The 24,069-nt window shown below is 41.0% G+C and overlaps 1 protein-coding gene and 1 non-coding gene across 2 annotated transcripts; one reads left to right on the top strand and one right to left on the bottom strand.

Moving 5' to 3' along the window:
• Positions 1–247: 247 nt before the first annotated feature.
• On the bottom strand, positions 248–320 carry Trnak-cuu. Its single transcript has one exon. It is a non-coding gene; the product is annotated as a tRNA-Lys (tRNA).
• A 4,886-nt stretch (positions 321–5,206) lies between these two features.
• Positions 5,207–22,938, top strand: Psma3 (proteasome (prosome, macropain) subunit, alpha type, 3). The gene is made up of 11 exons (XM_013016944.1): positions 5,207–5,310; positions 8,152–8,234; positions 11,217–11,340; positions 14,839–14,940; positions 15,014–15,087; positions 16,510–16,582; positions 16,981–17,046; positions 18,329–18,375; positions 21,226–21,293; positions 22,149–22,213; positions 22,782–22,938. The coding sequence occupies exons 1-11, from the start codon at positions 5,290–5,292 to the stop codon at positions 22,824–22,826; spliced, it is 768 nt and encodes a 255-aa protein (XP_012872398.1). The 5' UTR covers positions 5,207–5,289; the 3' UTR covers positions 22,827–22,938.
• Positions 22,939–24,069: the final 1,131 nt, after the last annotated feature.

The raw sequence follows: 24,069 nt of genomic DNA, 5'->3' as shown, positions 1-24,069 counted from the left end.
GCACGCAGGCGCTGGGGGAACCGGGCGCGCGCCCCACTGCGCAAGCGCAGTTCGCCAGCGGTTTCGTTTCCTAAATGGACTTGTTTCTAGAGAGCTGGTTCGCGCCGAGAGGCGCATTGACGTTGTTCTGTTTTGCTTTTTACTGGTCTGATGTGATAATCCTCAAAACGCTGCGGAAAAACAAAAGGTAAAATGCAATTTGGGGAAAATAATTTTGTGCAAAAAAATCCAGAAAAAGAGACACTTGCGCCCAACGTGGGGCTCGAACCCACGACCCTGGGATTAAGAGTCCCATGCTCTACCGACTGAGCTAGCCGGGCAGCTGACATGATGGCTCCCTTTTTTGTCCTTTCACAAGAATGTAGATTCGGGTTTCATTCCTTGGCATTCCTCGTGTATTCCTCGTTTTTGAAGACCTAGTTAATTGGGCCACTTGGCATTCTTTTTGAGAATTAAGAAAACGTGTTTACATTGAGTGAAGTAAGACAGATCCAGAAAGACAAAGGATGCGTGTTTTCTACCACATGTGAATCTTAGTCCCAAAACACAACCTACTATATGATCGCAGAAGCAAGATGCTTATATACACGATTAGTTCACTCATATAAAGTATATGCAAGAGTGAATCTCCACAGAGGAAGCCCTTTAAACAATAAAAATTTATAAAATCAAAAAAAAAAGAAAGAAAACGTGTTTAATACATGTAGATTTAACAAGTGTTACTTTGTACGTGTCTCAAAATCGCTGAAAACTAACGTGAGTCTGTCATAGCTACTGACTTTTATTTCTAAAGTGTTAGAAATTCTATTCTTTTCCACAAAATTAAGAACATATTAAAAACTATACAGCTTCTATCAAATGGCATACTAAAATCCTACATAGCTGAGCTCTGCATTCAGAAACAACCTCTCAAAGGTCAGTTTCACCAATTGAGGAGGGAGCAATAAAGTGAAATGGAGGAAAAGGAATTCTGAGTCCATTAAAATAGGTGTGTGTCTTCCAGGTACTTGTTCACTGAGAGCCAGTTCACTGAGAGCCAGCTCAGAGGTTGCTCACACCTAGGGCCACCCCCAGATGTGAGGGAAAGGTTACAGTGCCTGACTCTAAAGATGAAGGAAATCGTTTCTACCATGTCTACCATGAAAAGAGAAAGACACGATTTTGATCAATTTATAACAAGCCAAGATACTGCAACGCGTTACTTCCTATGAAATTATACGTATTCTGAGCTATTGGTGACCCTTTCTACATAAGGGACTTTGCACTGTTTTTGTGATACAGAGTGTGATACTCAAAATTGCAAGTTCAAGCCTAGTTGTGAACCTGAGACTAGCAAAGAATGCTTAGAGCACTTCCAAAAATACAGCCGTTAGCTAATCACTTTGGATATCAGGTTTCCTGAACTTTAAAAATAAGATGTGTCAGCAGGGTGCCTGTGGCTCACACCTGTAACCCTAGCTCCTCGGGATGCTAAGATCTGAGGATCACAGTTCAAAGTCATGAGACTCTTATCTCTAATAAACTACTCAGAAAAAGATGGAAGTAGTGCTGCAGCTCAGTGGTAGTGTACTAGACTTGAGCCCCAGGATGTGCACAAAAGAAAAAAAAAGCTGTGTCAAAATTATTTAGATTACTTCAAAGTAAACCTAACTCTTAAGTAGATTATTAAAATCCTAACCTTACAATATCATAATTACTAGTAAGTTGTTTTTATTATAATTGCAAACTGGTTTGTGATTATTTTATCACTTACCACAATAAGACAGTAAATTTGATTTTTTACACACTAAAACATTTATAATAATTATTAGATATGATTTGTTGCATATTTACATAATTACTAGTAGTTGAATAATTATTTAATGATCATTTTTCTTTTTTTCTTTTTTTTGCCGGTTGTGGGTCTTGAACTCTAGGCCTGGGTGCTGTCCCTGAGCTCTTCAGCCCAAGGCTAGTGTTCTACCACTTGAGCCACAGTGCCACTTCTGGTTTCCTGTTGGTTTATTGGAGATAAAGAGTCTCACGGACTTAACTCCCCTGGCTGGCATTGACCAGTGATCCTCAGATCTCAGCCTTCTGAGTAGCTAGGATTACACGTATGACCCACCAGCGCCCAGCTTCGTTTCTTGTAATTATTAAAATCATTATTATGATTTATTTAAAGTATCTACCATGTGCAAAACACTGTTAGGTCTTCTAACAGAAAGACAAAACAGACTGATAGCCTGATGGAAAGGTGCATCAATTACAAGTCAATTTTGTATATGTTACATCAAAAATTAACTAGGGAGTGGAAGGGACTCTCAAGTGCTAAAGCCCTGGCAATGATTGAAAAACTAAGTGAGAGATCCAGGCCCTGAGTTCAAGCCCCAGTAACCCCCTCCCCACGCCGCACCTCCTGATGAACAAGTAACTAGGAGTAATTTGGTTAAAACAAATCCTTACCCGTTTAAGTCTCATAAAGAATCATGCAAAGAACCTGAGATCACAAAGCTGTGACACAAGAAAAGTCAACAACCAGTTTCAAAGTAGGCAGGTCACCTGACAGTGGGTTCAGGAAAAGGTGCCAAAGTCAATGGAGTTTACTAGGCACTCAGACCATTTATTCCACAGGAGTAGGGAAGCTATTTAAAAGTTTAAGGAGATACCCAAACAAGTGTGGAGTACTGATACTTTATTTTCAACCTTTTTGTGACTGTAACATTTAGTTTTGTTCAGCACTTCCTTGGCCTATCCTGGTCTAAATAAGATCTCCTCCTAAGAGAATTGCAACTAGAATTTTTAGTAAGTGGCTAACCTTTGGAATAAATTCAAATCTTTTCCTTATCCATTTGCTCAGGAATAAAATCTAACAGTTATAATGTTTCAATAGCAAGAAGAAGCCACTCACATGCCTTTTTCCTTACTTTACACATCCAATTTTCCAGCAAGCCTTACATATTTAAAATCATTGCCACCACTCTATTCGAAATCTTCATTCAGTATCAATTGTCCACATAACTGCACTAGCAGCTTTCCAACTACTGTTTCTTTTTTTGGTAGTACTGGGCTTTGAACTCAGAGATTAGGGTATTTGCTAGGTAGATGTTTGAATTGCTTGAGCCATATTTCTATCCCTCTGCTTCTTTAATTTCCTTTAGCTATTGCATAGAAACAAGAGACGTCATTTAAATCTAAGTCAAAGCTGGGTGCTGATGGCTCACCCTGTAATCCTAGCTATTAAGGAGGCTAAGACCCGAGGATAGCAGTTCAAAGCTAGCTCAGGCAGGAAAGTCAGTTAAACTCTTTATTAACCACAAGAAAAGTAGAAGTGGTGCTGTGGCTCCAAGTGCTAGAGTACTACCCTGAGTTAAAGAGCTCAGTGACAGTGTCAAGGCCCTGAGTTCAAGCCCCATAACTGAAAAAATAAAGAAAACAAGCTTAAGTGAAATTTTCCTTATAGTAAGAAGCTGATGGCTCATGACTGTAATCCTAGCTACTCAGGAGGCTGATACCTGAGATTTGTGGTTTGAAGCCAGCCTAGGCAGAAAGTCCTTGAGATTCTTATCTCCAATTAGCTACCAAATAAAGCCTGAGTGGAGCTGTGGCTCAATTAGTAGTGCACTAGCCTTGAGTAAAAGAAGCTCAGGGATAGTGCCCAAGCCCTGAGTTCAAGTCCTAGGCTAGGCACAAAAAGAACAAAACAAAACAAAAAACTTGTGATGACCTTACAGTAGAAAACCAATAATCAATGTAAAAGAAAAATGGTGGTGAACAGAAAAATGGTGGTGAAACCTTAAGCAAAAGTTCAAAATGAGCATCATCAGTAATAGAAGAAATAGAGATCCTATGTCCACGATCTAAAGTTCTCCCAAGGTCACTTCTGCAATATTCTTACTGGAAATACATCATCTGAATCTAATCATGAAAAATCAGATAAACCTATTTTAAGGAATATTCCACAAAATAAACTATTCTTCAAAGAAGGATATGACATAAAAATTAAAGAAATACTAAGCAACTATTTTCTACTTTTAAAGGAGATGAGAAGCAGGGCTGGGAAGGTGGCTCAGTGGTAGAGCGCTTGCCTTGCATGCCTGTAGGCCCTGAGTTCGATTCCTCAGCACCACATAAGCAGAAAAAGCCGGAAGTGGCACTATGGCTCAAGTGGTAGAGCGCTAGCCTTGAGCTGAAGAGCTAAGGGACAGCACCCAGGCCCAGAGTTCAGGCCCCCACAACTGGCAAAAAAAAAAAAAGGAGATGAGAAGCATAATTGGATACAGTATGTACTCTTGGATTTTCTTTTGCTTATGAAGGACATTGAAATTTGCCAACATTTCAATAAAGAGCGCTAGCCGTGAGCTAAAGTTGATAGATTAGAAAGCCTCAAACTCTGCTCAGGGCCTACACTTCCGACGGTGTTAGTTCCTTTTTCTCTCCAGGAAAGCAAACGAATCTTTGTTTCTTTGCTTGCCACTTTGTCGCTTGGCTGAAGTCTTTCCAACCTGGGCACAGGCTGAAGCACCAACACCTAACCTCACCCATCCAGAACAGTTGGCTAACCCTTGCTACTGTTTTTAGTGCTAAGGTGCATCTATTTCCTTTGCTATTTTGTGTCTGCCGTCTATTTCTTCTCATTGAATGCAAATTCCATGAGGGAAGGGTGTATATTTTATTTACCATTTTACCAGCAACAGCTAAGTGTATTTTGGAGATATTAGTTATTTTCATGGGGGTTATCGTTAACCCGACTCATCCTCAATATGCATAAAGGGCACTAATGCTTTGGTAAGGTTCAGTTAGGCTGAAGGATGATACCTTCACCGTGTAATTTGCTTCTTCAGAGCTCGAAGATGAAACATGCTGTGCATGGCTGTGGCGGGAATCAGGAAGCCACGGCCTGGACGACGCCTCTCCCCTACCGCGTTTTCCTTATACGTCTACAGGAACACCTCTCCTTTTTGCTCAGGGAAGAATGAAGCGAGGAGGAGAGAAGTGCAATTAAAAAGTAAATACTAGTGTCTGGGGAGAAGCGCAGCCGCCAAAGCTCAAGGAACGGGAGCGGAAAGGGGCGGCCTGACCTCCCCCAACTCCACCGCCGTCACTTCTGCGCATGCACGCCGCCAATCCGCGCCTGCTTTTCTTTTTTTTTACCCACAATCCTCTTCTTACCTGAGAACCAGCCACAGAGAGGAAGGCTATTGGTTGAAAGCGTAGCCAATAGGCGGGCCCGTTGCTGGCGTGCACGGCGCCGTGGAACAGGCCTCTTAGGCGTGGGAGCCCCGCGCGTCCCGGTGGGTCTGCGGCAAAATGAGCTCCATCGGCACCGGGGTGAGTTTGTGTCTCGCGTGCTTGCTCTGTGGTCGTCTGGCCTGAGGGTCTGCGTTGGCTCGAGTCCGGTCAGTCCGCGAGGGGGGCTTTGCCCGGGGGGGTGTGGGGCGCGCCGGGGCCTGAAGGCCCTCGCAGTCCGGAGGCTCGCGGTCTTGGCCGCCGGCTCCCGGGCCCGCGCCCCGGGGCGCCGTGTGGCTCCCGCCGGCTGTGCAGCCCGCGGGTGGGCGCTTTGGCCGAGCCGCCGTGGGGTTTGGAACTACCTTGGCCTGCTGAGTCACGGCGGGAAAGCGAAAGTGGAGGCTCCCGTAGGGAGTGGTAGGATGGAGGGACCGCTCACCCCCCGAGCGCTGCCTAGGCCCCGCCGCCGACAGGGCTCCGTGCGAGTTTCCAGCCCTGGGCCTTGCAGGTGCCAGGCTGCCGCTGACTGCCTTTCCGGAAAAGACACTGATGAGCAGCCCCGGAACAATCCCTGGGAACGCTGTCTGCACCGACCCCACAAGAAGGAGGAGTCTGGAAACTAAATACGATGCGCCTTTTGCGTTTTTCCTGCACCTCTTCCTCGGTTTCATGTATAAGTTATTTAACTGACCGTCCTGGCATAATACCGTAAACATTTAATGCTCTGATGATGCTTCTGACTACTGCGGGTTTGGGGGGGTGCGTGTGTGCATGTCTTGCTACTGTAGTTTGTGAAGCGTCTCGGGTGTGCTTTTATTTTGCTTGTCCTTTTTTCATACTTTTCTCTCCGTAGGAAACATTCGCTGGTTATTTACATCAGTGGCATTGAGTAACTGGTTTCTCGGTTCATCTGTATGGTTTGTTCCAAACACTTGGAGACGCAGCATTAAGCAGAAATACTGCTGTTGAGTTTCCTCATAGGGACTTTATGTTTGGAATGGTCTAGTCCATTCGACTATGCTGAAGATTTTTTTGGATAGGTGCTCAATAATACGTCTTTCCTTTCTTTCCTTTCCTTTCCTTCCTTCCTTTCTTTCTTTCTTTGAGGTTACATCAGGAGCCGTTATTAGAGAGCCAGTGACTGCAGGTGGGACATATGTCCCCAGAAAACTTGCATCCTTGATGGCACTTAACACTGTAAGAAAACTGAGCCAGGAGTGTAGTAAAACAAAGAGCAAAAAAACAATACCAACACACCAGATCAACTCTGAGGGAGAGCTGAAGTGGTGGAGAGATAGGAGGCATGGCTAGTCATATATGTGTCTTGTAACTAACTGACTTTGCAACTGGCTACATTAGTAGGGACTTCAATTAACAGTGCTCCACTTAAAATAGTGTTTCAATATAATTATATAGGATAATTTATCATGAAAAGATATAATGATCTCCGAAAAGTATCAGTTCAAAGCTTATCTCCTGCCTTCACTTCCCCCAAGAATTCCAGATAGTACTATTTGTTTGCTGTTTGTGTCCATTTTATTGCTTTTCATCCCTTGCTGGCAGTTAAACCCAGTGCCTTGCAAATGCTTGGCAAGTTTTCTTCCACAGAGCTACATCATTAGCCTGGGATTATTTTTAGGAGGCTAGGGCAACATATAGTCTTGATTGGCCTCTAACTTGTGATCTTCTTGCTTCAGTTTTCCCAAATGCTCTCATTACATGTATGAACCACCATGCATTTTTTTGTCATTATTTCATACTGCAGTTTCAAAGTAGAGCTTTGGGGTTTTTCCTAACATAACCTATAATCTTTAGCTCAGTGAATGGCACAATTTCAGGTGCTAAAGTAAAAACAATAATAAAAACCGATTAATTTCTTTTCTATTTTATTTTGTTTTGTAGTGCTGGAAATGGAACCCTGAGCCTTATAAATGCTACAGAAGTATTCTGCCACTTTCCTAAATCCTCGGCCCTTAGAATAACATGTACACTAGCTATTCCAGCCTGAGACCCAACAGAGTTGGTTCTTCCCTTCAGAGGCATAGTGTACTCTCTTATCCATAGTACTTAAGACACAGTGACCTTATTTCTGTCCCTTGACTGGGTTAAGCTTGCTTCTACCATAAGGTTTTTGTGTCAGATGCCAAGAATTCTATTCCTTTATCTTTCCTAAATGGCTAGTTCCTTGGCATTAAGTGTGACTCATCTTAAAATTAACTGCCCCAGAAGGCCTGTTCTAGCAAAGCAGTCTGCTGTAGTTCTTTCCATCACTCCCTCATCCCTCAAACAAAACAAAACATAAAACAAGGACTGGGGCTGGTGAAGTAAGCCACACAGTGTGGCTTAACTTTTTCTTTGCTTAAGGCTGAAGCTTTATCATTTTAGCCATAGCTCCACTCTGGCTTTTGGCTGGTTAACTGGAAATAGGAGTCTCACAGAATTTTCTGCCTGGATTGGCTTTGAACTGCCATCCTTCTCTGCCTTATGAGCAGGATTACAGGTGTGATCCGTTGGCACAGAGTCCTTTTCTTTTTCCCTTTCCTGGTGCATTTCCACCTAGCTTTATGCCTGGTCCAATTTGAAAATAAAGTCCTGCAAGAATAACTATCTTCGTGTTCTCACATAGTGACTTTGCCATATAGCTTTGAGTCTGCCAGGCTGTCGTTGGTTTCATACAAAGTAAAATCAGACCAGTCTTTCAGTTTGTTAATAGCACAGCCACAAATTTAAATGTTTCAGTACTGTTTTATAAGTTCAGAAGACTTGCACTCATTACTTTTCGGAGGCAGAAGTCGAAGATGTGTAACTCTCTTTACCATTGTCACTGTGTGTTGGGATGTAACACATTTCTCATGTGTAAGACATTTGGAGACAAAAACATTGTGTTGTCATTTCTGCCAAAGATGTGGTATTATAGACTTATCCTTGGCCTTTTTCACCTAGTATGACCTGTCAGCCTCTACCTTCTCTCCTGATGGAAGAGTTTTTCAAGTTGAATATGCTATGAAAGCGGTGGAAAATAGTAGGTAAGAAACATTGTTTTACTTGAAATAAATATGCTTTTAGTGAGTAGTAAATAACACTTTTTTAAAAAATTGTGCCAGTCCTTGGGGTTGAACACCACCTGGTCTTGTCCCTGAGCGTTTTTTTTTTTTTTTTTTTTTTTTTTGTCGGTCGTGGGGCTTGAACTCTGGGCCTGGGCGCTGTCCTTCAGCTCTTCAGCTCAAGGCGAGCGCTCTACCACTTGAGCTACAGCGCCACTTCCGGTTTTCTGGTGGTTTATTGGAGATAGGAGTCTCACGGTCTCTTCTGCCCGGGCTGGCTTTGAACCGCGATCCTCAGATCTCAGCCTCCTGAGTAGCTAGGATTACAGGCGTGAGCCACCAGCGCCCGGCCCCCTGAGCGTTTTTGCCCAAAGTTAACACTATCATTTGAGCCACAGTTATACTTCCAGCTTTTTGGTGGTTTATTGGAGATAAGTCTCATGGACTTGCCTGCCCAGGGTGGCTTTGAACCACAATCCTCAGATTTCAGTCTCCTGAATAGATAACATTACAAGTGTTAGCCACCAGCCCCTGGCTAAAACCACATTCATTATCATTTTGCCAGTTCATTATTCTTTTTGAGATTCTTGATTATTAATTTGTTATATAGACGTAGCCACCAGCACCCAGCTTTATTTATATTGTTAATTGTACAAAGAGGTTTGAATTCAACATGTCAGTTTGAAGATAATGCTTTTGTTTTTTGGTTCCGGTACTGAGGTGTCAACTAGGGGCCTGGGTGCCGTCCCTTAGCTATTTCGTACAAGGCTGGTGCTCTCCCACTTTAGTCACAGCTCCACTTCTGGATTTGCTGGTAGTTTGGAGGTAGCAGTCTCATAGACTTTCCTACCTGGGCTGGCTTCAAATGGTGATCCTCAGATCTCAGCCTCCTGAGTAATTAGCTAGAAGTGGAGCTGTTGCTTAGGTGATGCAGCACTTTGTGCAGAAAAGCACAGGGACATTGGCTAGGCCCTGAGTTCAAGTCCCAGGACCATCACCAAAAAGAAAGGAAGGAAGAAAGGAACAAATGAACAAACTAAGGTTTGAGATTAATAAACATTACTTAATCTAGGACATTCTTAACTGAAAGTAGCTCTTTTAGAACTGTGATTAGGGGGTAAAGAGTATAGTCCTTAGCAGTGTATTGTTGTCACTGGCTTGAATTATGTTATCTACACACCATTGCTTCTGAACCATCAGTCCACAAGTGGACAAGGCATAGATGGGGGGGGGGGTGGCGGGTGTGTGTGTCTCTGTGTGTGTGTCCCCGTGTCCTATAGCTTGAACTCAGGGCCTGGGCACTGTCCCTAAGCTCTTTTGCTCAAGGATAGCACTCTACCACTTGCCACCACATTTCCTCTTAATGCCTTTTGGTGGTTAATTAGAGGTAAGAGTCTCATGGACTTCTCTGCTCTAGCTGGCTTTGAATCACATTCCTCAGACTCTTGAGTAGCCAAAGATTATAGGTGTGAGCCACAGACACCTGACCGTTTTTGTATGCTTAAGATAATTCTTTCTATAATATTCCCTCCCAGGAAATTCCAGAATTACATGTTGAGAACTTTTAGTTTAAAATGCAGATTGTGGTAGATTCTAAACATTAGTGAGGAAGGTGAGTTGGAATAATTAGGAAAGCCTTCTACTGGCTGTAAGAGATTAACATCAAGGAAATTTGCAGATGTTTATGGAAATAGACTTAACTGTGCCTTGAGTGACAAGGGGGAAATAAACCCTACTACCCAGAATAACTTCAAAGACATGAGGCAACAGTGAGCATGTCATTAGAGGTGCTGGAGGGATGACAGTGAGGTGAAATTTAGTAGAGTCCAGGATTTATAACAAAATTGTGTATTTGGTGAACTCTGACAAGATTCTCAGGATTTTTACCCAGACATCTGGGAAGAGGAGTTTAAACTTTAAAGGGGAGCCACTAATGATACCTAAAGTATGGGGGAAAGACAAAATTTTGCAAGGTAATTTTTGTGCATTTTTTCATTTTTCTGGGAATGAACTTCATGGTTTTATCAGATTTTGGGAGGCCTCTTATAGACCACTATATGGTCCAGGCATGAGCCACTGGCATCTGACTAATATGTTTTGTTTTGATTATGCAATTTCTCTAGCCTTTTTTTTTTCTTCTCGGTTGTGGGGCCTGAACTCTGGGCCTGGGCACTGTCTCTCAGCTCTTCAGCTCCTGCTAGCGCCGTACCACTTGAGCCACAGCCACTCTGGCTTTTTTTCTGCTTATGTGGTGCTAAGGAATCGAACCCAGGGCCTCATGCATGCAAGGCAGGTGCTCTACCACTGAGCCAACTTCCCAGTCCAATTTCTCTAGCTTTTGAGTTTTTTGTTTTTGTTTTTTTGGTGGTTGTGGGGCTTGAACTTAGGGCCTGGGCACTCTCCTGAGCTCTTTTGCTAAGTCTAGTGCTCACCACTTTGAGCCAAAGTGCCACTTCCGGTTTTTGAGTGTTTAATTGGAGATAAGAGTCTCATAGAGACTTTTTTTTCTACCTGGGCTGGCTTTGAACATTTCTCAGATCTCAGCCTCCTTAGTAGTTTAGGACTACACGCATGAGCCATTTGTGACCAGCTAGGTTAATTTTTTAAATAGTTGTGGTAGAACATTTTATTCTCGTATGTTTACTAGAAGCAATATATTTGTTAAAAGGAAAATAGGAATGAATGAACAAAGGAACCAAAACAAGATCATATTAGTCACAGTTGATAGCTTTCTTTTAGCTCAAGGCTGGCATTATACTACTAAAGCTACGCTTCATTTCTGTCTTTTGGTGGTAGGAGGTTTGGCCTTTCCTGCCTTGGCTAGCTTTGAACTGTGATCCTCAGATCTTGGCTTCCTGAGTAGCTAGGATTACAGTGAGCCACCAATGCCCAGCTGAATGTTACCTCTATGGTTTTGTTAAATTTACAATTCTTCTTTCAGTTAAATTGATTTTCTTGTTTCAGTACAGCTATTGGGATCAGATGTAAAGATGGAGTTGTCTTTGGGGTGGAGAAGTTAGTCCTTTCTAAACTTTATGAAGAAGGTTCTAACAAACGGCTTTTTAATGTTGATCGGCATGTTGGAATGGTAAGGTCACATATTGCTTTGTTCAGTTTCTTTGGAAGTAACTTATAGAATGAAATACACTAAATTCTGATTCTAAGAACCAATTTTTTAATATTGAGGCAATAATAGATAACAGTGAGTTGCTAAGGTTTAAACAGTTCATTGTTGAAAAGAAGGATAGCATTCCGGTGGTGACAAGTGAAAAAATGTAATGGAAAATGACATCTTGGCAGCATATATCACTAGTAGATAAGATTCTACCAGTTCTGTAATAGCAACTGATTTTTTGGGGGGTGGGATTGGTCATGGGGCTTAAACTCTGGGCCTGGACGCTGTCCCTCAGCTCTTCAGCTCAAGACTAGCGCTCTACCACTTGAGCTACAACAGCACCACTTCCCATTTTCTGATGATTAATTGGAGATAAGAGTCTTGACTTTCCTGCCCTTGATCCTCAGATCTCATCCTTCTGAGTAGCTAGGATTGCAGGTGTGAGCTACTGGGGCTTGGCTTCTATGATTCTTTAAATGTTGAAACTTAACTAGGTTGGGTCACCTTTGGGACATAATTCTAAATAGTCTCCTGATTTGTAAGGCAAAGATAAACTTTTTTTCCCTGCTGGTTCTGGGGCTTGAACGTAGGGCCTGTGTACTATGCTTGAGCTTTGTTCAAGGTTAGTGCTCTACCACAGCTCCACTTCTTGTATTTTTTGGTAGTTAGAGGTAAGAGTCGTAAGGGGATGGGCTCCAGTGGCTCACGTGCCTGTAATCCTATCTACTCAGCAGCCTGAGATCTAACACAGTTCCAGGCCAGCCAGAGCAGGAAAGCCTGTGAAACTCTTACCTCCAATAAATTATTCAGGAAAAGCCAGAAGTGGATCTGTAGCTCAAGTAGTAGAGTGCTACCCTGAGCACAGAGAGGCTCAGTAACAGAGCCTAAGTAGGCCCTGAGTTCAAGCCCCAGGACTGGCAAAGAAAAAAGTTAAGGGCTTTCTGGAATAGGCTGATTTTTAAACCATAATCCTTAGATGTCAGCCTTCTGAGTAGCTAGGATTACAGGCATGAGCCACTGGCACCTAACTAAGGATAAACTGTCTATCTCATATAGTGTTTATATGATTAAAAATAATTGCGTAAACTGTATAATATATAATGAGTGTATGTTACTTGGTAAAATTAAAATTACTCTTACTAAAGGTAAAAGGTTGTTAAAGATTCTTACAGTACTTTTAAATTGTGCAGGTCTAAGACAGCAGTTTCTAAAACTTTCATTTTATGGTACCTTGAGTTTGAATTATTTTTTTCATGATTTTTTTTTAGTTCAGTAATACATAATGGGGGTGAGAATGTGGCTTAGTGGTAGAGTGCTTACCTAGCATGCATGAAGCCCTGGGTTCCATTCCTTAGTACTATGTACACAGAAAAGCTGGAAGTGGTGCTGTGACTCAAGTGGTAGGATGCTAACCTTGTGCAAAGGAAGCTCAAGAACAGTGCCCAGGCCCTGAGGAGTTCAAGCCCCAGGACTGAAAAACAAAACAAAACCTAATGGTCTAGTTACTAAATGTCTGGTATTCTGCAAACTTCCTACACTTTTTTTTGGGGGGGGGGCAGTCCAGTCGTGGGGCCTGAACTCTGGGCCTGGGCGCTGTCCCTCAGCTCTTCAGCTCAAGGCTAGCGCTTTACCTCTTGAGCCACAGTGCCACTTCGGCTTTTTTCTTTTTGCTTATGTGGTGCTGAGGAATCGAACCCAGGGCCTCAGGCATGCAAGGCAAGCACTCTACCACTGAGCCTAGCTTTCCAGCCCCTCAACTTTTATTTTTATAACTAACAATTCAGCTGCTCAGAGATGATAATGTTGAAAGAATTGTAAAATACTGGGGCTGGGAAAATGGCTTAGCAGTAGAGCACTTGCCTAGCATGCATGATGCCCTAGGTTAGATTACTCAGTACCACATAAACAGAAAAAGTCAGAAGTGTCTGGTGGTAGAGGGCTAGCTTTGAACACAGAGAGAGGCTCAAGGACAGTGCCCAGGCCCGGAGATCAAGCTTCAGGACTGGCCTCCCCCCCCCAAAAAAAAAAAGGGGAAGAAATGTAAAATATTGTAAAACTGAAACATTGTATCTTTACTACAAATTTAATTGTCCCATACTGACTCCAATTTTATTGCAAATGTACCAGGTCATGTCAACACATATGCAGGAACTAGTTCTAAGCCACTAATCTTTAAAGATTGTCCTATTTTAGTTTCTTACTGAAGTTTTAACCAGTAGACTGAAAAAGATGAGGTATAGTTGTGCCTTTTAGACCAAAACTTTTTTTTTTTTTTTGTCGGTCATGGGGCTAGAACTCTGGGCCTGGGCGCTGCCCCTCAGCTCTTCAGCTCAAGGCAAGCGCTCTACCACTTGAGCTACAGCGCCACTTCCGGTTTTCTGGTGGTTTTATTGGAGATAAGAGTCTCACGGTCTTACGTGCCCAGGCTGGCTTTGAACCGCGATCCTCAGATCTCAGCCTCCTGAGTAGCTAGGATTACAGGCGTGAGCCACCAGCGCCCGGCTAGACCAAAACTTATAAACATATAATTCGTAAAGATCATTCTTGATCAAGATTGTTCTTTATCTTGTTTTTTTTTTTTTTTGTCGGTCGTGGGGCTTGAACTCTGGGCCTGGGCGCTGTCCCTCAGCTCTTCAGCTCAAGGCGAGCGTTCTACCACTTGAGCTACAGCGCCACTTCCGGTTTTCTGGTGGTTTATTGGAGATAGGAGTCTCACGGTCTCTCCTGCCCGGGCTGGCTTTGAACCGCGATCCTCAGATCTCAGCCTCCTGAGTAGCTAGGATTACAGGCGTGAGCCACCAGCGCCCGGCTTTGTTTTTTTTTTTTTTTTTATGTTTTGTTTTTTGTTGTCACAGGGCTTGAACTCAGGGCCTGGGCTCTGTCCCTGAACTCTTCTGCTCAGGGCTAGTAGTGCTCTACTACTTAGAACCACAGCCCTACTTCTGGTTTTCTGGTGGCTAATTAGAGATAAGAATGTCATGGACTTTCCTGCCCTGTCCATGTTTGAATTGCAATTCTCAGATCTTAGCCTCCTTAGTAGCTTGAAATTATACAGGCATGATCCATCAGTACCCTGCTGTTTTTTTTTTTTTTTTTTGTTTGGTCTTGGGGCTTGAACTCTGGGTGAGTGCTCTATCACTTGACCCACAGCACCACTCCCGGTTTTCTGGTGGTTAATTGGAGATAACAATCTCACTGCCTGGGCTGGCTTTGAACTGTGATCCTCAGATCTCAACCTTTTGAGTAGTTAAGATTACCGGCGTGAGCCACTGGGTATAGTAGGATTATGTTAGAAATGTTACTTCTGAATATATTTTTGGGCAAAACAAAGTTAGGCATAGTAAATTAATTCAGTTTCCATACTCAAGTATCAGAATGCCTATAAAGAACTTTAAGCTCAAAAAATATTAATAAACAATTAGAGGTTTTATTTGCTTAAAGAATTTTTATTGATTTTTTTCTCTTCTACAGGCAGTAGCAGGTTTGTTGGCAGATGCTCGTTCTTTAGCAGACATAGCAAGAGAAGAAGCTTCCAACTTTAGATCTAACTTTGGCTATAACATTCCCCTGAAAGTAAGTTGACATATTGAGGAACTTTATGAACAATAATGAAAAAATGTACTAACATTCTTCTGTTTATCCTCAGCATCTTGCAGACAGAGTGGCTATGTACGTACATGCTTATACACTGTACAGTGCTGTTAGACCTTTTGGCTGCAGGTATGAATATTTTGTGATACTCAAAAGTCAGATCTGTAATCTAGATACCCATTTGCCTCAGTAGTTTAGCCTTTTTATACATTAATATAAATTCTTACTAAAAAATAGTGTAATAATTAAAAGTATCCAGGAACGTTATTTTTGAATAGTGATGGATAATACAGAATTGAAATGATAAAACCAGAATACATAATTACAATAATCTGATTTAAATAATTTCTCTGGTTTTAAGTCCCTGATATTCTCAGGAAATTGTGATTATGAATACCTTTCATGTCATTAAGTAGGTAATTATACTACACTTTTCTCATTAACCTCCATTTTGATATAACTTAAGTACTCTGGTCAAATGCTTTTAAATGGAGTTTTAAACAGTAATTAAAAAATTACATTTCATAATTTTTGTTACTCTTTGGCTTTTAAAAGTAAAGTGCTGGCATTTTTGCTTCTGGAGAAAAAAAAGTTCATTTGGAGTAATGACCGGGAATAAGTGTAAATATTAAAAAATGGTTTCTCAGAGGAATGCTATCATGACATTTTGTCCATTGAAACTAACCTTATCAAAATGTTTAACTTCGAAGCTGTCATTTTTGTCCAGCTTTTTATTTTTTATTTTTCCTGTTGGTCATAGGGCTTAAACTCTGGATCTGGGCACTGTCCCTGAGCTCTTCCGCTCAAGGCTCTACTCCTTAAAGCCACAGTGCCACTTCTGGTTTTCTGGTGGTTTATTGGAAATACAAGTCTCATGGACTTTCCTGCCTGGGCTGGCTTTGAACTCAGCCTTCTGAGTAGCTAGGATTACAGGCGTGACCCACCGGCACCCAGCTAGCTATATCTATCTATCTATCTATATATTTTTTTTAATTTTTATTTTGTGTGTGTTTATCAGTCCTAGGGCTTAAACTCGGGGTTGGGAATGCTGTCTCTAAGCTTTTTTGCTTAAGGCAAGAGCTTGACCACTTGAGCCACAGTTCAACTTGTGGCATTTTTGGTAGTTAATTGGAAATAAGAATTTCATGGGACTGGGCACTGGTGGTTCATGCTAGGAATACTATCTACTCAGAAGGCTGAGATCTGAGGGTCGTGGTTCAAAGTAAGCCTGTATAGGAAATACTATGAGACTCTTTATTGCTAATTAATCACCAGAAATATGGAAGTGATGCTATGGCTCAAAGTGGTAGAACACTAACCTCGAGCAAAAAAAGCTCAGCATCCAGGCCCTGAGTTCAAGTCCCATGACTGACCAAAAAAAAGTCTCATCGGCTTTGGACCTCCATCCTCTCTCAGATCTCAGCCTTCTGCTTAGCTAGGATTACAGGTGTGAAGCACTAGCATAGCAGCTAACATCATTTTGATTTTTTCTTTTTTCTGAAGAAATACATACTTAGTATTACTAACCTTTGGTTTAAATGTTTTATGCAGTTTCATGTTAGGGTCTTACAGTGTGAATGATGGTGCACAACTGTACATGATTGACCCATCAGGTGTTTCTTATGTGAGTATTTTGAACTATTTTAAGTTCTTATCTCATTAGTATTTGTCTTACATTTGGATTACATGAAGTTTCCTTAAAATTCATTAAAAAAGTGATGTTCTCTTGCTTATCATTAATAACTATGGCTATGACATAGATGGAAATTTTGTGGCTTTCAGTATGCTACGTAATATTGTAAATATTATGTCTTAAATCTAAATGTAGAGCTGGATGTGGAGCTCAGTAGTAGAGCATTTGCCTAGCATGTATAAGTCTGGTTTTTAAGTTTGGTATTTAAATTTTTTTGAGTAATTGGACATTAAGAATGCTTTGACACATTTGTTATTTGCTTTTAAATAGCAGTGCTCATTAATGATACAGTTTACTAACTGAATGATTGTATGTTCGATTTTTAATAGGGTTATTGGGGCTGTGCCATTGGCAAAGCCAGGCAAGCTGCAAAGACAGAAATAGAAAAACTTCAGGTAATATATATTTAATGCTTGAATTTTGCTCAGTGAAGCTTATCAACAAAAATGAGACCTCAACCCAAGGATATTGTATTGTTTGACATTTATAACATTTTTGGAAGCTAAGTAGTTACATTTGTAAGTGGGATCACGTTTATAGAATTGTATCATTGATCCCTTTGTAATTTTTTTTTGGTCAGCCAGGTGCTTGAACTTGGTCTGTGAGCTGATCCTGAGCTCTTTAGACCAAGGCTAGTGCTTTACCACTTGGAGCCACAGCTCCACTTGTTATCTCATCATTAATTGGAGATAAGAGTCTAATGGGAGTCTAATGGACTTTTCTGCCTGAGCTGGCTTTGAACTGTGATTTTTAGATCTCAGCCTCCTGAGTAGCTAGGACTTTACAAGTATGAACCACTAGTATCCAGCTCCCTTTAGAAACTTAATGGGTCTCAATTCAGAAAGACAAAAAAACACCTTCCTTTGTAATGTTACTAAGTCATTGAAGCTCATTCATATATCCTTCTTGAGCTCTTGAAATTTTTGATGTTTTCAAATTGAGTTAATGTCATAGAATCAACTACAACAAAAAGTTTGTGTTTTTTTCCCCTGTATCATTTTTCTTTGAATCACTTTTATGTCATAAGAACAAACCTTACAGTCTATACTCCAATTCCTCTTCTTAGTTTGATCCTAGACAAAGGCATGAAGCTTACACCCTGTTAAACTGCCCACTTTTTCTTCCCCTGAAGCCAAAAGTTCAGATACTGATCAAAGTTTAAAACCTAGTTTTCTGTTTAGCCCCAAACCAATCAACTTTATATATAGTATCCATAAATTTTTTACTGCTTTGTCAGAAACTTGTTATAGGCAGGATTTAATAACTTTCAGTTTCACATGGAGATATACTTTGTTACCCTGCACTGTAACCTTGCTTACTAATGAAGAATCTACCTGTAGAAAGAATTTAGTAAGTCATAGTTGGTATTTTAACAAAGTTGGTCACAGTTACCCTGTGAATTAGCTTTTCTCTTATTCTTTCATCTGTCCCTTATATTTATCTACTGTCTTATAGGTACTCATGGTTGGTAAGCGTATTATCTTCATTTGGCTATAAAGAAAATCAGCTTTCTTACCAAAATTCCAAGTCTACCAATGAGAAAAGATTTGTAGAAGGTTCTGAATTTTTATAAGTTTAATATTAAATTAATAGGATACATTTTTGCATATTAATATTGAAATTGTAAACTTTAGTTTTTTTAGTTTTATTTCATAAAATTAGTTTTTTTTTCTGTAGATGAAAGAAATGACCTGCCGTGATGTTGTTAAAGAAGTTGCAAAAATGTAAGTTGAAATTTTCCTCCTTACCATCTGCAAAGACACCTCAGTTGGCTTTTCCATGCATATAATTCTAAGAGTGTTTATATTGGAAAATGTATTTAACATATTAAAAATTTCTTCCTGCATTTTGCTACTGGGTGGTGAACTCAGGGCTTTGGTCTGGAGATATACGCCAGCCAGAATATCCTTAAAGTTACTTTTTTTGTCGGTAATGGGGCTTGAACTCTGGGCCTGGGGTGCTGTCCTTGAGCTCTTCAGATCAAGGCCACAGCACCATTTCCAGCTTTTTGGTAGTTTATTGGAAATAAGAGTCTCACTTTCCTGCACGGGCTGACTTTGAACCATGATCCTCAGAATCTCAATCTGCTTTGTAGCTAGGATTACAAGGCGTGAGCCACTGGCGCCAGTCTAAAGTTACAGCTGGGCGCAGCCGGTGGCTCATGCCTGTAATCTAGCTACTTAGGAGGCTGAGATCTGAGGATCTCGGTTCAAAGCCAGCCAGGGCAGGAAAGTCCAGGGCAGGACTTTATCTCCAACAAACCACTCAGAAAACCAGAAGTGGTGCTGTGGCTCAAGTGGTAGAGCGCTTGCCTTGAGCTGAAGAGCTGAGGGACAGAGCCCAAGCCGAGTTCAAGACCCACGACTGACAAAAAAAAATAAAAGTTTGACTAAATAAAGTTACAGATGGGATGTAGAGGTACAACTTCTGAGAAAGTAAGCTCCATTTTAAGCAGTAGTGTTACAGTGTTTAAAAGTATAAGGACAGGGGCTAGGAAGGTGGCTCAGTTGTAGAGCGCTCGCTTTGCATGCTTAAGGCCCTGGGTTCGATTCCTCAGCACCACATAAGCAGAAAAAAAAAGCCAAAAGTGGCTCTGTGGCTCAAGTGGTAGAGTGCTAGCCTTGAGCTGAAGGACAGTACCCAGGCCCAGAGTTCAGGCCATATGACCAGACCCCCCCCCCCCAAAAAAAAAAATTGTAAGGACACTAGAAAGCTTACTTACTGTCTTTCTTTGTTGCCCAAGTAATGAGACTCAGAGGTTCAGGCAGGCTAATATATACTGTATCACTGAACTATACCAAATATCATACATTTGATCATACAAGTTTATGGCTATGCATATGATACATGCTGGATAAAATAAAGAATTTACTGTTTCTCTGGGAAAAATGTTTTTCTTTTCCAGATTTAAGTTGATCATTAAAATTCTTTTTGTATAAACAGTCCCTAAAAACATTAAGCAAAAGAAAATCTTAAATGACTGCCAGGTGCCAATGGGTCATGCTTCTAATCCTAGCTACTCAGGAGATCTAAGGGTTGTGGGTAAAAGCCAGCCTAGGCTGGAAAGTCCTTGAGACTGTTGTCTCCAATTAATCACCAGAAAAGTGGAAGTGGCACTGTGGTTTAAAGTGGTAGAGCACTAGCCTTGATCAAAAAGAGTTCAGGGACAGTGCCCAGGTCCTGAGTTCAAGCCCCACAACTAATAAAACAAAAACAACTAAGGCTGGGAATGTGGCTTAGTGCTTGCCTAGCATGCATGAAGCCCTGGATTAGATTCCTCAGTACCATGTAAACAGAAAAAGCCAGAAGTGGCAGGATGGTTCAAGTGGTAGAGTACTTGAGCAAAAGAAGCTCAAAAGCCCCAGGATAGCAAAACAAAACAAAAACCCACCACCAACAAAAGAAACTTAAGTGGTTTACATGAATAGATGTATAAAGTAGAATACACTAATAAGTTTTGAAAGCGTAAGCAATCAAAGTCAAATGTGGGGAGTGTTTTAAAAAGATTCCTCTCTCAGTGTCAGTGAGCCTGTTCTTTGGTAATAACTAATCCAACAAGATACTGGTTTTATCACTTCTCCAACTTTAAAAGTTGCAATTGTTTTGGAGATTTCGTAGCACTTATTTGCACATTCTATCTAACCATATGAACTAGGTTTAGGGACCCAGCTCTTAGTGTATTTTGTCTCTGTTTTACTTAGTTTTGGAGGAGAGTGGCACTGGAGTTTGAACTAAAGGCTTTGTACTTGGCTTATGAAGTAATTTTGCAGCAGAGAAAAATACCTTGTAAAGACAAATTAATGTTAGCCTTTTCTTGTGTCAGTCAGTGTTTTTTCTGAGATGTATTTTTTTGTGGGGGTGAGGGTTGGGCCTTGAACTCTGGGCCTGGGTGCTGTCCCTGGAGATAAGAGTCTCAAGGACTTTCCTGCCTGGGCTGGCTGGCTTTAACCTGTGATCCTCAGATCTCAGCCTCCTGAGTAGCTACAATGACAGGTGTGAGCCACCAGCGCCTGGCTCAATTCTAGTTTTCTGGTGGTTACTTGGAGATGAGTCTCACAGACCTTCCTGTCTGGGCTGGCTTCAAATGGCAGTCCTCAGATCTCAGCCTCTTCAGTAGTTAGGATTACACGTGTGAGCCCCTGTTGCCCATCTGTCTGAGGTATATTTTGTAGTTAGTTTTAAAAGAATGTATTGGTTAAACTTAAATAGGTTTTTATTAGTATTTGTTGAGCAAGTGTTTTAGTTCACTTCCTGTATAATTTGTCTTTAATGTTCCTAATAGACTAGAAAAGATAATCTTTTTTTTGGGGGGGGGGTCCGGCCTGGGCACTCAGCACTCCAGCTCAAGGCTAGCGCTCTACCACTTGAGCCACAGCGCCGCTTCCGGCTTTTTTCTTTTTGCTTATGTGGTGCTGAGGAATCGAACCCAGGGCCTCATGCGTGCAAGGCAAGTGCCTTCCCAGCCCCGAAAAGATAATCTTATAAATAACTTACATTAGACATGGCACTTCTAATTTGTACTCACTTCAGTGTTTGGAGATGACCTAGAAGTTAATTTCTTCTTTCTGTTCCAGAATTTACATAGTACATGATGAAGTTAAGGATAAAGCTTTCGAATTAGAGCTCAGCTGGGTTGGTGAATGTAAGTTGTTTTTGGAGGTTTCTTATCTGTACTTAATTTGCTTCTTAATTTGTGTTTCCAAATCCATAACAATTACCAGATAGTCTAATGAAGGAAAAGTTGTGAATAGCTAACCATTTTAAGAAATCCACTTCATAGTTCTAGAAGATACTACTGAAAAATGAAGTTTTTTACCCTAGTGTGGTGTAGTGCCCGAGTGCTTTCAAAGGTTATTTGTGATTCTCAAAATCTATCTCAGTGCTACATCTCAGTACTCAAGAGTTATAAAGCATAACTTAGTTTTCAAAAGAGCTTAATTTGGGCACATTTTTTAGTCTTGTTGAAACAGAAAAATGAGTTCAAAGCATTTCCCTCCTTTATCTTTTTTGGGCTTTACTGGGGTTTTAAATTTAGGGCCTTCATTGGTCCACACATAGAGCCATTTTGCTTTAGGTTTTTCAGACAGGGTCTCATTTTTTTTGCTGAGGGATCATAGTTCTTTCTTTATGCTTCCCAGTAGCAGGAATATCTGGTGTGTACCACCTGGCCTTCCTTGTTTTGTTGAGATGTGAGAGTTAGGCTGGGAAAATAGCTTCCCAAATACCTGGAATTTGTAAGCTACCATGTCCAGTATGTTATCTGGTATTCTCAAAATACAATTTTAGAAAGAGCTGTTGGAAGTGGTGCTGTGGCTCAAGTGGCAAGTGCTTTGCCTTGAGCTGAAGAGCTGAGGGACAGCGCCCAGGCCCAGAGTTCAAGCCCCATGACCGACCAAAAAAAAAAAAAAAGAGTTGTACCTCTTGTGGATTGAGTAGGCTGCATGGTAATGTGAATCACAGTATAATCTTCATTTTCAATAAATGTTTTAATTTATAGTAACCAAAGGAAGACATGAAATTGTTCCAAAAGATATAAAGGAAGAAGCAGAGAAATATGCTAAGGTAAGTCCCACCAAAATCACTGAATAATGAAGTAATTTGGTTGACTTAAACATGTGAGTTGAACTCAGGCTATAAAGTTGTTTTAGTTCCAAAACTCCCCCACAAACCATACACATACATAACTTTTTGGTGAAAATTGCCAGGGTTCTTTACAGGCTATTTAATGCTTTTCTATATGTGTGCTCAAATCAATAATGATTGATGGTTAGAGCAATATATGCCTGCCATTAATTTGAGTATTTTATTCTAAGATAACACTCACTTTTCCGCTAGAGAGAGAGAAAGAAAGAGAGTGTGTATATGTATGAATGAGTATGATGGGGCTTGGAATCAGAGCCTGGGTGCTGTCCCTGAGCTCTTCTTGTTCAAGGCCAGTGCTCTGCCCAGGCTGGCTTTTAAATTGTGACCCCCAGATCTCAGCCTCTTTAGGCTAGGATTACAAATGTGAACCTGGCAATAAAGCAATTTTTAATGACAAGTGCAAGTGAGTTCAGGTTGTTTTCTTATCCATAGGTGTAGGACACAAAAATACTGAGAATCAATTTTAAACATTTTTTTCTCTTAACAGGAATCTTTGAAGGAAGAAGATGAATCAGATGATGATAATATGTAACATTTCAGAATCTGTTATATTTTAAGTTTCAGTCACATCCCATGTAACTATTTAGCCCAATGGAGTACACATCTTACTGACCAATTTTCATTAAAATGTTGACTTCTAAACATTGAATTGTACGATTAATGTGAGCTTGACAAAATTGGGGTTCTTGAAAACAAAACCTCCTTAGTCATCCTGTTGTGTTTTTTTTTTTTTTTTTGGGTCCGGTCATGGGGCCTGAACTCTGGGCCTAGGCACTGTCCCTCAGCTCTTCAGCTCAAAGCTAGCGCTCTACCACTTGAGCCACAGCGCCACTTCCGGCTTTTTTCTTTTTGCTTATGTGGTGCTAAGGAATCGAACCCAGGGCCTTGAGCATGCAAAGTAAGTGCTCTACCACTGAGCCACCTTCCCAGCCCCACCTGTTGTGTTTTTGAAACTTAGCCTGTCAACTAGTAAATAATTGAGGGCACTGTTCCCTCACTTTTCTATAGTAAAATGACTGGCCAGTCCTAGTTATAAATGTTCAGGTGTGACAATAGAAAGATGTTTCATTTTGGGAGTTTAAAGACTCTTCAGTTTGTAAGGAGTCAAGAATATTTTTGTTCTTGTATCACTTAAAAAAATTTTTTTCATCTGAAGTTAAAAACCAAACACACCAGACACCTTTTATGCCACAACGAAGAATATTGCTACCTAACATGAGAACCCTGGGTTCAGTCCTTGGCCCTGTAGTCCATTACTAATGATGAGTAGAATGGTCTGGTTTATTTTTTGGTCTCAGTACTGTGGCTTGAAATCAGGACGTGGGTATTGTTTCTAAGCTTTTTTGGTCAAGGCTAGTGTATTTCATCATTTGAGACACAGCTAAAAGTCTCATGGACATTCCTGTCTGGGCTGGATACAAACTGTGATCCTCAGATCTCAGCCTTCTGAGTATCTAAGGCAAGAGCCACTGGCACCCAACAAAAGTTGAGTTTTGTGGGCTGAAAGAACACACATAACCAAACCCTAGTACCCTGTGAACAAACAATATGAACCCCACTCATTTCAAATGTTAAGCTTTCCTAAGAAAGGTAATCTTGTTATTGTAGCTATAGGGTGTTGGACTTTGAACATCTTGGTAAATGGCAAATTAAACTTGAATAGCCAATAAGTATACAAACAACTCTCAAAACCAGTCCTGTTAAATAGTAACTTCTATGGTATAAAATTATCTCCTACATTTTACCATTCATTTAACAGATTGGGAGAAGTCCAC

This window comes from Dipodomys ordii, unplaced genomic scaffold (genome assembly GCF_000151885.1).
Source record: "Dipodomys ordii isolate 6190 unplaced genomic scaffold, Dord_2.0 Scaffold2, whole genome shotgun sequence".
NCBI lineage: Eukaryota > Metazoa > Chordata > Mammalia > Rodentia > Heteromyidae > Dipodomys > Dipodomys ordii.
Note: the sequence above shows the minus strand (reverse complement) of the source record. Positions and strands in the feature narration are given on the sequence as shown.

Coding starts and splice junctions, on each gene's coding strand:
- Psma3 (XM_013016944.1), top strand. CDS start 5,290: ATGAGCTCCATCGGCACCGGG. Junction 11,341..14,838: donor TTGATCGGCATGTTGGAATG/GTAAGGTCACAT, acceptor TCTCTTCTACAG/GCAGTAGCAGGTTTGTTGGC. Junction 15,088..16,509: donor GTTAGACCTTTTGGCTGCAG/GTATGAATATTT, acceptor TGTTTTATGCAG/TTTCATGTTAGGGTCTTACA.